The sequence below is a fragment of the Nyctibius grandis genome, chromosome 4 (assembly GCF_013368605.1).
Source record: "Nyctibius grandis isolate bNycGra1 chromosome 4, bNycGra1.pri, whole genome shotgun sequence".
NCBI lineage: Eukaryota > Metazoa > Chordata > Aves > Nyctibiiformes > Nyctibiidae > Nyctibius > Nyctibius grandis.
In genome coordinates, this window is record NC_090661.1 from 98973070 (window position 1) to 98989737 (window position 16668).

General features: G+C 37.3%; 1 protein-coding gene across 1 annotated transcript; it reads right to left on the bottom strand.

The window, feature by feature from the left end:
- Positions 1-1410: 1410 nt before the first annotated feature.
- MCMBP (minichromosome maintenance complex binding protein) lies at positions 1411-15050 on the bottom strand. Its single transcript, XM_068397459.1, has 12 exons — positions 14976-15050; positions 14628-14669; positions 14070-14162; positions 12481-12643; positions 11937-12088; positions 11089-11189; positions 6291-6408; positions 5467-5632; positions 3149-3282; positions 2346-2510; positions 1846-1934; positions 1411-1537 (listed from the first exon to the last, which is right to left on the bottom strand). Exons 1-12 carry the CDS (start codon positions 15048-15050, stop codon positions 1411-1413), a joined length of 1425 nt encoding a protein of 474 aa, XP_068253560.1.
- Between the last annotated feature and the right edge of the window lie 1618 nt (positions 15051-16668).

The window sequence follows — 16668 nt, forward strand, 5'->3', positions numbered from 1 at the left end:
AACATGCATAAAACTGTCTTCTAAGCAGCACTGAAAGAAAATCTGACAAACCAACTCTGCTCTCCAGCCAGGCTGCCTTGGGAGGAGAGACTCCATTTTCTTCCTCTATTTGTTCAACTTCATGCTCATGTAGCACAAGTCAGATGAAATCATGAATATTCATTTTAGCATTCAAAAAAAGAAATAAGCTGTAAGTGATTTGAAAGGGCATCAAACTTGGCTTGAGTTTAAACTACACAAAAATTGTTTTATCATAATAAATACTCAAATTATTATTAGTGTGCAGAGATGAGGAGGACAGCTTTAGATTGGCTGTGCAGCAAAACACAATTACATAATTAGAACAGGAAAAATGTGGTTAAAAAAGGGGGTTCCTGCTCACACAATCTCAACTGTGAGAAGGCTAAGTGAAGGTGGTATCAGCTTAAGGGTGATTCAGCAGGAGCCTTTGTTCTTCAGGAAAGGACTAATTGAAGCAAAATCCAGAATTAGCTCCCTCCCCAACTCTGGCAGGCTGGCTCCACAAGGCCAGCCCCACTCCCTTCTACAGTCTTTCTGGGTTACTCTGACTCTATGTTGGTTTAATGTCTCACTACTTAAGCCACCCTTGTCAAACTAGTCCTGCAAGGCCCAGGAGGGGCTGTACGTCCTCTGAAAAAGAGCTCAAACTCTACAGCATGAACCAGAGCTGTAGAGATCATTCTTAACACTTAGCTGATACTATTCAAACCATTTAACCACCCTGCCTTGCTGGTAATGTAGAAAGAGAGGTATGTTGTGTATGAGTACAAGAGGATCATCAATTCTCCAGTCAAGGCTTTTTTTTTAAAGCTAATTAGAGAGATCTGAGAAGTTAACTCATGGTCTTCTCTAAGTACAATAAAGATGTATTATTTCATACTGGAACCTTGTCATGGGTAATATCAAATCACTTCTTTATACCACAGTGCAATCGCTATTATGCTCCTCAGCTTGTAGGAACAACAGTACACAGGCCTAGGTACTAAAGTCAATGTTTCTTGCAGCTGCTGGCTAACAGAAACCTCTGCTCCTCAGAATTCACCCACTCAAGAATTATATCACAAACTTAATCCAGAATAGAGCCTATCACTACTGTTGAATTTTCTTATTATCATAGGGAAATAATTTTACACAACTTCAGTATTAAAGTTTAATATCAAACAAATTGCTCATTGTTACCAATTTTCAATTACAAAACAGGCTCCAAAAAAATTTCATAAAATATGTTTAACTGGCTGAACAGGAGTTAAGTGTGTTCAGACTGCAAGGGTAAATATCCATAACTTTTTGGTATAAATTATCTACAAAAACTGGTATAAACAATATTCCAATCTTAGTACAGGTTCCACCTAGGATTAGACAAATTTTCATAGCGACATCCACAAAATATTAAAGTTCATTCCCATTAACACATTTTTGCTGCTGCAGTCTGCCTTTACGTAACGCCTCCAGTTGTTTCGCTCTCAGCCATCTCTCTCTTGACAGCGTCGTCTGCCCCGCGCTGAGGGACAGGAACCTAAATGAGCAGAAACAGCAGTTAAATAAGAGCTTGTTCACACGGCAGGTTTGATGATAAGCTAATACAGCACAAAGCCAGTTTCCTTTCAGTATCCTACGTACTCAAAAGCATGGGAAGAAAGCGGGGAGGAAATACTTTGCCTAACTAAGACTCTGTGACAAGCGGAACAAAGGAAGAGGCAATTCCATCCTTTGATCACTAGCCAGGCTCAGGCAGCCACAATCAAACTGCAGACTACAAGCGTTGACTTCATTTGTTACCAGCTTGCGCAAAACTCTCCAGTTAGGGGACACAGCGCTACCCACCGTGCTACAAGCAGAGTTCTGTGCAGATCATCAGCTGTTATGCTCTCAGGGTCGTTCTTGCGCATTTCTACAAAGTCTTCTTCTACTGCCTGTGAACAGTACAGCACGTAATTAAGTGGCAAAAAAGAATCTTCACTACGAGACAAGCTTTTAAGGAGCTAAACACCACAACAACCCTTAGATTACAGGCAAAACACTTCAACTCATCACTGCCAAGAAGCGAGCCTGAGTAAAAACAGGTTAGTTCTCGCCTTTGAAAACAATTAGTTTTCAAAATGAGTTTTAGAAAGCAGGGTATGTGTAAAGTATGTACTGAAATACTCAAAGAGTACAAATCCTTGAAGGCACATTCAGGGCAAGAAAACACTTCTGTTTGGTTTTTAGAAAACTTCAAGGAGAATCACTGACAGGGAGAGCAATGGGAAAGTATGTTAACTTCCTATTAAGGTGCTTTCTATCTGAATATATAGTTGAAAACATATTAGTGATGTCTTCCATACCTTGGTCACTTCATCAGATATACTGTAGTCCAGCAGCCTCAACAAACTTAGATAAATTCGAAATTTGTTGAGCACAGAAGGGAGCACTGCTGTTAGGAGGCTGTTCATATACTCTTCCATGTTTGGTGGAATTATCTGTGGTTGTAAGTGGACTTGGCAATCTGACTGAAAAATAAAATTACATATCATTGCTTTCCACATCCTATTTTTTTTCTATTCCAAGACTAATCTAATCTCTAAAACAACAGAAATCACTATTTCCCAGAATTAAGGTACGACAATTCATTCCTTAAATACTTAGCAGTTCCCTTTTTGAAAACCAGCGTGAAGTCCCTATTCAAGCAGGAGTCAGTTTCACTGAGAGGCAGGAGAGCAAACGCTCAGTTCCTACAGCTGGAATGCACAAGATCAAGTGTTTCCAAGCTCGGGCTGCTCAGTTTTTCTAGGGTCAGTGCCAGATCTGTTGCTCTTTGTTCATGTGCCCATCACCTCCGAGACTCCTGTACTAGCAGCAGGGTAGCTGCAGGCTGTGCCCATCATGGGGATCTCTGCTAACAACTCCAGTCGCTGCCTTGCTGTCACTCTACTGTTCAGCCAAGGAGGGGGGAAGGTCAGTCTCTTGGTTCTCCTGTGAACAGGTTCTTGGCCTGGCTGCAGCCACGAGTGAGAACTAGTGCTAGGATCATACCCACCCCTGGTCATAAGACAGCCTTCCTGTCTTCACTTGTCTCTGGAATGGCATGCTCTGAGTAAGTAGCTACCCACTGTAATTACTGCCCAAATCCAGGAAGACCTTGCCATACCGGTAGGAGCGATCGGCCCTCTGAAGTGATAAGAACATTAATATTGCACGGGAATTCCATCTGGTGGTAACTGAAGTCATAATCCACCTTCTGCCAAGTGATCAGATTACCCAGTGCTGTCACATTATGTACACCTAGAAAGGCAAGAACAAATTCTTTGACAACTGGACCTAAACAAATGTCAGACCTGATTTTTTTTTCCCCAATTGTTTAATGAGCAACTGGTAGAAAAATGCTTGCAAGCATCCTGTTTCTTCTTGTGTCTGTGGTGTCTTCCATATAGAGACAACCATTTCTTAAGACCGCAGTTGAGAATTCTTGAAGAATTTCAAGCCTGAATTTTATCCGGGCTAGTGTATGTGTTAACAGCTCATGTTTTCATTGGTCCTACAAAGCCAGATAACTAAAAAAAAAAAAATCTCTCCTCAAAAGAGGACAAAACACTACCAGTTATCTCACAGAAAGTATAATTTAAGGGGGGGGAAAAAAAACCTACCCAAAACGTCTTGCTGGATAAAGAACACATTTGATAGGCTGGCAAGACCAGAGCAGCTGAAAAACTTACTCATCATTTTGCCAAATTGCTATAGGAGTCACTTGCCTTACCTGGAACTAAGTTATTTAACATCTAGAAAGTTAAGACTGATGAATTAACTCGTTAACTCTTGGAATTCTCCCTTTGAAATACTGATAAGTATCCGACAATTAGAGTTTCTTTTCAGCATCAAATGACATATCCACTGTTCTGTTCTTGCCTTTAATGAATTAAGATTAATTTACTATACTGTAAATAAAGGCAAAGTTAGTAGGTAAAGGCAAATTTAGTATTATGGTTTACTTCTGGGACATTTTCCCCCTTCAGATCTCTAAGCTGTACCACTCAAGAGTTCCAAACCAATTCCTGGATCTGAAGATACTTATTCTTTTCTAGGATTAAATTTTGTTCCCAAAATTGTAACAAGAAATTAAAAATTCTTACTTTTTTACTCTAAATTCAGTAGAGAGCAACATCACACCAAGAGAAATGAAATAAAATGAACAAGCCTTTTTTATCTGCAGCTTCTAATACTTAAAATATTACTCGTCATTAAATGTTGAGGTTTTTTAGACACTTTAAAAACCTATAAACTAGCACAGCAAGATTTTTCTGTAAATGGGAGGTTTTTTTGATGTTTGACTTTTTTTTGAAACATAATGCAAAGATTTCTACTAGTTTTACTATTTTATTTAGTGAAGTTTTGTAACTTCACTAAAACGGAGTAACAAAAAAAGATACTGAAGACTCAAAACCAAGCGAATAATGTAGAGGAACAACTTTTAATAGCAGTAATTAAAAAAAGATTGTGTTTCTAAATAGAATAAACCTGAAATCTGAACCTCACTAGTTGTGCCAGACTAAGGGCTTGAATGGGACAGAGAACACCACTCGTTAGGAAGACCCAAGAGTCTTACACCATCACACAGTCTAGCAGGTTTCTCAAGATTGTATTTTTATTGTAAAATAAAGTCACTGCCAGTGATTTCCTATTCCTCTTCCTTTGAAATCACCAGATACCTGTACTATGCATCCTCCAGTTACTGAACTTCTAATAGGTACCGCAACGCACCTCTTTTTATGTAGGTTATAATTAAATTAATTGTCTAAAGCTCTGGAGAAAGCACACAACACAGCAGTACATCAGCTTACAAGATAGCATCATCATTCTGTTCCACACGGTAATAGCTTTTTTTTTTTATCTCCAGTTTTCAGTTGGGTTTTCAGGGATGGCTTCCATATATACAATAAAAGTATAAAGCATAAGGCAGCAGCGTAGCTTCCCCCACTTCTTCATTCATTATCACAGGGAGCAGAAAAGCCGTTCTAATGAATCAGAGGTATTTTGGTCTAAAGTCTTACTCAAATCCATGGCCTTTTCCACCAAGTGTCAAAGACACTGCCCAGAGCTCTCTACAACGCAAACAAAGCTATCCTAAACAAGGAACCATCTTGTTTCATTATTGGTCATTTGTGGTCTAGGATAGAGATTTTGACTCAATACAAGCATTTCTGAGCAAAACACCAGAAACTTTCAGAAAGTAAAACAGGGAAAAAAACCCTAAGAGATCAAGCTGTTAAGTTGTCTAAGAAGGCTGCAGACTAGCAGGAAGCTAGCTCAAGCAATGAAATAGGATATGGAAACCACAAACAGTTTTGTAATAGAAAGTTATCACAGGGACACAATTAGCATCATTGTCTTAAAATATATCAACTTTTAACTTTCCAGATGAGGGGTTTTTGTTTGTTTGTTTGTTTTTTTAAAAACAAAAAAATGTTCTACCTGTTGTGTCAAGCTGTCCTTGCTCAAGCTGAGTCTCATCTACTACCAGGGAAGTGTTGCTGGCAAGCTGCAATACTCCACTGACTAAGCGATTGGCTGCGTAGTCTTTGTGTGGGATAAAGCGTGAATGGTTCATGTTTTCAATGGTCATTTGTAGGCGATAGGACTGCAATGAGAAAAGAAACTCATCAGCATGTTTTCTCTCCTCCAGCTTCCGTAGTAAACACTGCTTCCTTTGGCAAGAGCTAGAACTGCAAACCTCCATAGTAAGTAAACCAAAACTTGTTACCATATAGAATACACTTTATCCCAAATGTCCAAAAGCTAAACACTTAAAAAAAAATTCCCAATGGAAAATAATGCTGTTAAGAACTCATATCACCTGTACTGCACATCCAGGATGAGCGAAAAAAATAACAATTTATTGCAGCAATACAGTTATTATGACCCCAAGCTGAATTACTATGAATTTTCTGCAGAACAGTATCCACAAACTTGGGGATAAACAGTAGCGACATGATAATTAAATGACCTAAATGTCTAAACATATCAATCCATAAAGACAAAGTATGCAGCATCTGCCTGTCAGTTTAATACCTGTGGGGATATGATTTTATCCCATATTCATCCCAGATGACTGGGTAAATAGAGACTTCAGCTCACAGGAAAGCTGTATCTCCATTTTTAGCTGCTCTCTATGCAGATAGCAGGAGCCTTTGTTTAAGAAGCCTGCCTTTAACTGAAGTGGTGTTTATTTGGCTGGAACAATTAGTCCAAGATCTACCATCAGAAACATTAAAGCACTATAATGCCATTATTCTTACTGCTGGAACAAGCTGCTGGATGATGCGGTATATGTGTTCCGTGAAGATGCTGTTTCTTGGACATCCGCTCAGGTTGACTGTGAATTTTCCCAGAGGAAGCACATCTCGTCTTGCATAACTAAACCAAAAGTAACACAGGTTAGGTAAGCATCTGCTTAACATGGTGAACACAGGTATCAATCAGTTTGAGTGTTGTGCACTGTCTGATAGCTAGCAGGATTTCAGTACTAATACATGCATAAATAGCAGCCACAGTTCCTTCTTACTCCAGTGTCCAAGGAGCTAAGTCAGGCTGAAGGCTGCTGTGGAAGGCTTTGCAGCATTGCACAAAAGCAGGACATTTACGGTGCGTGAGAACCTGCAACGTGCCTTCCAGACGTTCTGTTCTCCTCATGCTCTATTGTTACTCAGTAAACACACTCCTTCAGCCTTTTCCTTTCTCACTGCTCAACCTCAATGTCCCTGCTTATTGTGCTTGTTCATTTCTTTTACCTCCCCTCAGCTTTCCTCTCCCTCTTCTTACTGTATATATTCTCCCCATTCTTGACAAATTTCAACTTTTTTTTTGTGATATCAGCTAAGAGAGAAAACACATTCTAGTCTAAGTGTTAGAGCATTCACAATCCTGCTAGAAAGAATGAAGTGTGCACATAATCCAAAAAAAACCCCCACATACTGATATTGAAGTACGTATATTTACATGGGGACAAGGGTTCAGGGCAGACTGCAAACACAAACCCACTACAAATCTTGTCGGCTGGTAATTACGCAGCCATAGCACTATGGCTGGATCTGTCTTCATACCACCTGTCTCACTGAGGCTGAGAAATATCTTATGGCTTTTTACACATCAGTTGCAGGTATGAGAACGGTAAGATGCCGAGTCCAGTCAAAGCTCTGCAAACATTTATGTTAAACAAACATCTGCTGTACTGTTCACTTCGTGCAAAATGGAATTTTTGAAAGCCATAAAACAAGTGGTTTATTTACCAAAAAATTACTTTTTTTAGAAATTGGAATCCATTTTCATTTTGAAGAAAGACTAAAATTAACTTTGAGCCTAACAACTATACTTAATCTAATCCAAACATATTGTCTGAAGTTTCACACCTGAAATTTTAATGAGTCAAAGGATGCTGCTGTTTCATCCAGTGACAGTTTAAACCAACATAACAGAATGTTACACAAATCCACTTTAATCAGCCACGAAGACAGGTCACAATGCAGGCACATTCAGCTACAGCATCAGTTCAGGTGGTAAATTTCTATCACATGCTAAATGGGGGTCACTTGAACTTACCATTAAACATATGTCTACATTTAATTAAACAAATTCCCAGAATGTACCTTTCAGTATCTTTTAATACCCAAACAATAATTATTGCAGTTAGTAAACGCCATCTTTGAGAAGTCAGATGCATGTTCTATTCAATAAAAGAAGCTAGAGATAAAAAGATGTTTTCATACCTCTGCTTAAAAGTGTATCTTGGAGATTTTGTCCAACTCTCAAAGGCACACTGAAAGCATATACTGCCACAAAACTGGCCTTTTAACAAAACTTACTGTTATTTCAGACAATGAAATCTGTTTACTGTGCCTATTATGACAACTCTAGCTAGACAAAGCACTACTGGGTAAGTACTCTTTAAGCTATTTCTGCCATTTATTTGCAGAGTGATGAAGAACCCATAGAACGAGATTTCTTTTAAAAGATGAATATACAAATTCTCAGCAAACATCCAAATACTTACACTGTGGAGATGAGATGCAATATAAGGTATTCAGCAGCCAAACTGTCTCCCAAGAGGGCATGGGTGAGGAACCCAAGCAACTCTGCTCTCACTGGTGACAGCTCAGACATGAAATTTGAAACAACTGATAAAAGAGCAGAAAGACAAATGTCAGAAAGTGTGTTGTTCCTCACGCTCTTCCCTCTACATAAACCTTACTTTCCATTACAGTTTGATGAAGAAAAACGGTTACTCCAAAGCAGTCTAGGAAAAATAAACAAACATTCATTGGTTTTCCAACTGAGCAATTACTGGCTTTGGATAACCTGAATCACTCAACATTTCCTTGAAAAAGCTTTCTTTTTTTTTAATTAGATATTGTGTAATGCATTTGCAGAAGGCTGTAAAGTTTGGACCCAAATTTCTAAAATCAATAGTCTATCCATACTATCTATATTAAAGGCAGAAAAAAAACCCTTACAGGCAGCACAGCTCAGGACAACCAATAGAAGGCACGCAAGGAAGAAAATGATAAATATCAATGAGAGGTTTGCATGCAATAATTCAGTAACAAAACAGTAACAGTCAAATAGGCCACAAGGAATAGCATAGTCACTTAAAAACAGAATTGCCTTATTTTCTTCACAGTATTATGATTCTTTATGTTTTATGTTTCTTATTGTCACTGTTATATTAAATTGGAAATCTGATTTTCCAGCAATTCTTCACTCCATTTGAAAACAAATAAAATCTTATGGCTAAACAACTTGGTAAAATCTTTGGGCACGTAGAATGCAAAAACAAGTTTCATATAAATCACATTTATTTCAGAAAAATAAACACATAAGCGTCACATAAAACACAAACACTTGCATCTTGTCCAGTTCTGTAGTGTTGAATGGTTCCTCCATTTAACAAGATTTAAATTCAAACCCTACCACCGACGCATTTGTCTCTGAGCAAAGAAGTATTTGTTCACACGTGCTAGGAAACTGCATATTTACACGTGCACAGAGAAAGGTCAAGTTCAGATACTCACAGGTTTTACTCTCCTCTTCATTAAGGCAGGCAGGCAGTAATGGGTTAATGTGTTGTAACTTCTGTGCCAAAATCACATGGATTCTAGGGACTAATGAGGCTGGAGGGCTGTGTACTCTCTGTTCTTCCACTGTGTCCATACATTCCATAGGATCGAGGGTTGAGCTGTCCCTAGGAAAGGGCACAAGCACAACTGGACTTAGAAGCATTCCACACAAATTTCTCTCCATCTGACCAAGAGCAGCTGAACCAGGCCAAGAACAGAGCAGGTCAGAACAAACAACAGCTCCTGGCAACTCCTCCCACATTCAAACTACCTTCTTTATGACTTTTTTATAAACACCATAAATACTGAATCGCAATTTTATAACGACATAGGAATGCCAAAACATGCTTGAGCAAAAGAATTTGAGTCTATTATTTTCAGAAAATAATCAAATCTTACTTTTCTGAAAAAAAAAAAACAAACAAAAAAAAAACCAAACACCAAAAAAACAAAACCTAAAACCAAACACCCCAAACAAAGCCACATCTATTATTTGCTGCACCATTTAATAAGATGTAGCTTCAAATAAAATGTTACACTGTTCTGTCCAGCATGTACTGAATGAAGTCTAAACAGTAACTTCTAAGAAAATACAGTAATGATTTATTAGATTTGTCTGTGTATGCACATGTGGGATTTTCGTATTCCATCGGGTTTTGGAGCCTGACAAGAAGATCTTCTAGACATGCACATAACAGCTATATCACTAGCTGAGTAACAAAACAAAACAAAACAAAAGAGTAGTAAATAAATCCTAATGTATCTCAGCTCAAACTTGGAGGTATTACCTCTTAATTGAAAAGTTCAGATATATAAGCTTTGCTCTCCCCGATGATGCCTTACAAAATTCCTTCCAGGTGTTTTTGTTATGTAGGAACTAAAATCCCTAAAGTGACTATATCAGCTGATAGTAAAGTTTAGTACAAATTTAATCAAGTTGTACTGGTTTTAAAAGCTGAAAGGCTTCATAACTTCAAGGCCTCTTCAGCAGTCCACCAACACTATCCACTCTTTCCATTAAAAGAAATTTCTTTTGTTTGCATTCAGAAGGTTGCTAAAATGCCACCATTTTGTTTATTTGTGATAGACTGACATGCAGGAAAAACCCCAACAAGCTATGACAGACCAACTGAGCTGTCAGTCTGGGATTAGCTGTCAGACAGATGACAACCAAAAGCAGCTGACCAGGCTGAGTTAACTTTTAAGAAGTTGGCACTATAAAGGACTCACACTGCACTCTCAATATTGTACTTATCAGAAAGATAAACAAAATCACCAAGAGAAATAATTTAAAGCGTAATGGTTCAAGACATCAGTAGTACATATGTTAGATTAGTCAACAGTTTTATTTTAAAAATTGACTTCTTGCGTCCTTCTGGATTAGTTTGTATTTTGTCAAGCAAGTAATTGCAGAACAGCAGTTGAAAGGCGAAGTTACTATCAGCGGTATAACATGATGATACACCTTTAATGAAAAAAATCAACCCAATTTATACTCATTTTGGGCACTTTCAATCTCCTTGCAGACACGCAATCTTTTTTATATTCTACAGAACTGTTCATGGTAAAAACTTTCATGGACTTAAGAAATTATTTCAAAAGGACATTTTCTAGTTTTAAAGCTTATTTGAAAGCCTTGTTCACTATTCACTCATTCACTGAAAGTTTAATAGGCATGAAAGAGTACAAAACATTTAGCTACAGAAGCACTTTCTGCTTTACAGACTGTACAACAACCTACAAAAAGATGCATCATGTATCCCAGGGTATGGACGTACCAGAGTACAACAGAATTCAGTTTACAGGACAGTGGATCCAACACTTTCCACATCAAGCTTTTTTTAAGTGATAAAATTCACCTCTTAAACATAACTGTTATGTATTTACACATTGCCCTGTTGGTACTAAGGGGAGAGCCAAAATATTTTGCTCATAGAAATAAAAATTCCCTTCATTTCAGGATCACGCATCAGGGGAGCCTTACCTCTCTTCATTGTTTACTATGCTCAGCACCGGATCCACAGACAAAATACCGTACACCTCCAGAACATCATTGACTTTGAAGCTATCCCAGCTCTCGTAGACCTGCCACAAAGAGAAAATAATAAAATACAGAGACAGATGGGCCAGATGCAGGACTGCACACAAACAGAGACAAAAGGAAATGTCTCACGAGGCTCAACTGCAGACTGAGAACAGTCTGTGTGAAGACGTCTCTCCTACTCCTCAGTGTCAGCAAGCTTACACTGGAAAAATGAGTTTCTATGATTGCGTGCTTTTTCCTATTGGCATTCTTTTGCTACACAAATGTAAACAATTGTATTCTAATCTGATTTATCAAGATTTGCTGAATAAGAGAGCATTCAATACAGTAACAGCACAGAAATTTTGTGTTGGAAGTTTCCTAGTCAATATAGCACACTATTGAAGCAAAGACTATTTCAAACACAACAAAAATGTGTGTAGTTTATTGTTTTTTGGCTTGTTCCATCACAACTTTTTTCCATTAGAGGACAAATGCTAAAAACAAAATACCAAGAGTCAATACCAGCTACACCCTCAAGCATCCAGTAATGGACTTTTTTTTTTTTTTTAAACTAAGCGTAGTGAGAAGGTGCAAGATCTAATAAATGCTGTTGAAGGAGTTCAGCAGTTCACATACAGTACTCATGAAGAGAAACAATGTAATTATCCGTAGAAGCAAAATTCTGCACTTGAGAGAATTTCTGTGCCTATAAACCAAAGCAAGACTAACTACTTACACTCTAACTTCAGATTCTGTCTGCCTCAGTGAGGCCACAGCCATGCTCATCGTCTCTCCACTTTTGTTACCTTTACAAGACATGCTGGTCCCTTCTCTCCTGGCAATGGAAAATTTAAGTCAAGTGGAGGGGAGCAGTTGGGAGAAATGAGATGATGCCCTGCAGAAGCTTCTGTTTCTAATCTCTTTGGCTCCACACACCCATGGATATCACCTCCACTGCCTGAAAAATACAGGATTCATAGGCTTTTTAAACAGAAATGCAAAAGTGAGCAGCTTTCTTCAGTGAGCAACACAGAATTAAACTAATTTAACAAGACGTCTGAGACCAAAATATTTAATAATGCAATATATTTGACAGAAGATACTCTTAATCAGAATAGAAAAGTCTCATAAATGCATATTTTCTATTATCACGTTAAGTGTGAGTGAGAGTACTGGTAAAGATCTATGTGCCTTAGAAATCCAAACATGGCCAGAAATCCAGTTTTCAAAATGTAATGCTTAAACTGTGTGAACACTCCTGATTCAAACTATTGCAAATATTTAAATTTCTGAAAATGAAATTTCTGCAAATTCTGGAAACATAACGTATTCATCAATAACAACTATTACCCATATGTTGCTCTTTCTGTTTAGATGGATGCAGATCCATATCCTCATCTTCCTCATAGCTCCTCTTGTGGCGACTTGGTGTGTAGGATGTTGAAGGACTAACTCGAGCTTGGCTTGCACTAATATATGCGTAAAATTGTGGATTAAGGACAAACAGACTCAGCTGAGGAAATTCAAGCAAAGTAGGTTTTTTTTTTAAAAAAAAAGAAAAACCAAAATGATATTATCCTATTTTGAGCAATACATTAAAATAATGATCCAAATGGTTATGTAGATGTCATCTCTTTAGATATATAAATAACCTGCATAAGAAGTGTACAGAAGTCATTGGCTTTGTTGAAAACAGAAACTAAAAACCACTGAGTGCTATTCCACCATCTATCTCTAAAAAGGTTTTTTTTTTTTACGCCCAGAGAAGATGCTTGTGGTCAGGTACCACTCAAAATCTCAAGAATTTTTTCTCTCCCACATCTCAACCCTAAAGAACAGAGATTATAATAATATTTAAAGACTTGCTATCTGATACAATTATTATTATTATTACTTTAAAAAGAAACACACAGAAAACGTTCACATACTTGTAAGATACTAGTAATACTACACTTGTAAATGAATTTTGAAAAAGCTAATACACTTTTCCTTTTCTTAGCATGATGGGCAAACATTGAAATAATGTTCACTATTTTCATAATAGTGCATCTCACTTTAAATTTCCATTGCTGCAGTACCTTGCTGTAAGCTTCATTCAAAGCTTATCAACCATTTTATTACAAAAACTGTGTTAGCTTAATTTTAAAATTGCATTGGCATTCTGTGCCAATGGCAAGTAGCAGTTTCCTTAAATTCTGAATTCAAAATATGAAATATGAAGTCATTGTAGATTTACCATCAAATTCTTATCTTTTTACAAAATGCAACATATCTTAAGTTTTCTAGACCTCTCCCCCACTAACTTGGAGAATAGAATATAAAATTCCTAAAAGGTGTTAAAAGCAGCATCCTGTATCCATTCCACTCGGATAATTCAACTTCAATTTACTATGAGAAACTAAAGATGATGTTTTTCTCCCCAAAATGTTTCCTGTACTCGTTGAAAAAATGACATACTGTGGTCAAACTATTAATACCACAATACTTCAATTTTCCAGGAATTATTGTCTTAACATGCTCAGCTACAGGTGTTTTTACAGGTTCTTGTAGGAGACACTCACTATGTAACACTGTCCTGATTTAATCAGAAAATGTCAATGGAATGCCTGTGGCTCAATTGAAGTTTCTCTTTTTCTAAGCATTTGTAAACAGAAATTAACAGAAATTTTCAAGATCCTCCCAAGCAAACATGAAAATCTAGTCTAAACCTCTACTAAATCAAAAAGCAATCCTTCTAAATTCATTTGCATCCTCTTTGTGCATATAGCACACCACCAATTTTTCCTTTTTATTTTTTTCTACACCCACCACCTCTCCTGATTCACTCAAAATAAAAGAACGTTTAAATAAACTTATCGCCTTAAATCTAATGAATCAGTTGGCGATCACTGTTCGTATAACAGAGCACTACCTCAGTCAAAAAAAGATATTTCTTTCACCCATGCTGATTCGCCAGGCACTGGAACGCAGTAGAAAGTCTGTCTCTCGGAGGTGACTGTTTGTGAGGAGTTCAAATCAATTTCCTGCTGAGGCTAGAACACCAGTAGAAATTTTGTTAGAAATTAGAGTGGTTTTTGGTTTTTTTTGAACTAATCCTACAGGCTCAGTTACTCAGCCAGAAGTTACAACAAACATGCAAGACTACATACTCCTGAAACAGTAAATCCAAACAGTCTGTATCTATAACGCTTTGATTCTAATAGCACTGGGCTACCAGAAGTAAATCGTTTTCCATAGCAGAAAGTTTCAAGATCAAGAGCATTTCCCTTCTCCCACAGAGCAAAAAGTTTTAAATACAACGGTAACGGCTTGAAGCCTGCTGAACTTAGAATGCCCATGAGCAGTTAAGAATACTCTGCTTTCCAAACCTGAGATTAATTTTGCATTTTAAGAGCAGTATCTCCAGAAATCCACTGGTGAGTACCAAATAAGCTACACCACACTTACAAACTGCATCTTTCTGTCTAATATTTAACCTCAAAATTTGTATAACTTACCCCACATTCCGCCACATCTCTGTATTTACCAAAATGCAAAACCTGTTAAGAAGGAAAAGGCAATGCAATCATTCTGTTTCGACACCATCCTGAATATGAATTACTTACACCAAAATCACCGCAGTTGCAAGTCCCTCAAAGACATACTGCCGAAGCTTTCATAACTTTAGTAATTTTTATTTGTCAACAGAATAAGAAGTGCTGTATTACTGATGCCATTTGAGCCATATAAAGTTACTATTAGTGTCCAGATTCCATAGGTTTAACTCAGAAACTAGAGAAATATGAGGACTAGAATGGATAAAGTGATAAACATTTACTAAAAGAATAAATCAGTATTTCACTTACCCGTGCATTTGTGGTTGGGTCAACTGTTTCATATATTCCCATGTAAAACTCAGGATCAAACATATCTTGAACCATGCAGCGAAATTTCACTAAACTGTTGGGTTTTAGGTAATGTACAGGAACATCATTCAGTGATGGAACCTATAAAAAAGAGCGTATTCTGAACAACTGGTATATAAATATTAAGAAATGCCCTGAAGTACGCCAAAACCAGCACAAAAGCTGTCACCAACTCATTCTCTGATCACCCGGCATATCCCACTGTTCAGTTACTTGCCTCAAACCCTGTATTGTCGTTGTTATTATGATTGTCTCCGACAATTCAGTACCTCATCAGGTAACATACTTGGTATTTTCTGAGTACATCTCCTGCCCTAAACCAAGCAGTAACGAAGTGTGTATATCTCAACACCAGAAGTTTCTGCAATAGCTGTTACAGATAATAGTTATGAATATCAGACACTTAACAGATCCCAAATTCTTCCAGTTGCAAAGCCACCAGTCCCGTTCATTTCTCACTGGACTATAAAGAATAGATATTAAAAAAAGATACTGGACTATAAAGAAATGCATTTTGGTCATTGAAACTGTATGAAAACTCTACAAGATATGAAACTAACTCTTAAACTGGGAGTTATTGCAGCTGTAGTATTAAATAGAATTTATTACTTATGTTATTCCCACTTAACAGCACTTTTACTACGTATTATGTACCAGTAGTACCACAGCAATTGCACGCACAATTTCTTATAACAAAAGGCCGTGGAAAACCTGTATGTTAATTTCCAAGTCCACACTGGGGGAGTCTTTTTCATATATTCTTACATGACAATGGAAAAACAGAATAAAAAAAAAAAAAATCAACGCCTAGGCATGTGGTATAACTTGAAATAATGAGACTTGCAATAAGGATAGAGTTTTCTAATTTTGAAGATAAACTCTTTGTTGAAAAAAACCAACACATCCAACATTAAAATGCAACAAAAACACAGAAGTGGCCCTATAGGAAAGGGCATTTTAACAAACAAACATATATTCCCTCATGTTTATCTTGAGTAAGAAAATGTGCTTTCAATTCCTTCTAATGCTGTAATTTGAACACAATTTTGGCATCTACACTTTGAGTTAAACTGTCATTGAAATATTAATTACAGAATACACTCACTGACAGAAGGAAAAAAGAAACCAAATCATTTTCCCTTGTTTTTTTTTAGCCATAAGTAGAACAGATTTAACATGAAAGTTTCTAATCCGCTTAGCAGTGTTCCACAATGCCGTTTTCGCCAGTCTTTTAGAAAAATATCACCTTTTGAACTCAAGTGCACATGCTTTATTTTTAGACCTAAAGCATAATTTCCTTGCTAAACTGCGAAAACCAGGCTTGATCCAGCCCAATAAGGCACAGTTTTAGCAGAAAGTATTTTTTCCTCAAACCTGAAAGCCCAAGCAGCTATTTCTTCAACCCACATGAAGTCTGCAGCATGGCGATAAAAGATAATGTGAGAAGGGGGTTTATAAAGAGCAGTTCAGAAACTTGTGGTGTACAAACCCTTACTGCAGACTCACAGTAGAAGGGCAGGCATTAACACTTTCAAAAATGACAGTATTTGTCAGCTCCTGCCATCTACTGGCACTACAAATAGTAGTAACTCAGTAGTTACGGCCCAGGGCAAAGCAGTATGCTGAAGTCAAG

What these genes read in the sequence shown, in the direction of transcription:
- MCMBP (XM_068397459.1), bottom strand. Translation starts at nt 15,050, where the DNA reads ATGGTTCAAGATATGTTTGATCCTGAGTTTTACATGGGAATATATGAA. An exon ending in TCCAGCAGCTTGTTCCAGCA is followed by an intron (nt 5,633 to 6,290) that starts GTAAGAATAATG and finishes TTCTCATTGCAG; the next exon opens with TCCTATCGCCTACAAATGAC. An exon ending in TATCTGATGAAGTGACCAAG is followed by an intron (nt 1,935 to 2,345) that starts GTATGGAAGACA and finishes TACTGTTCACAG; the next exon opens with GCAGTAGAAGAAGACTTTGT.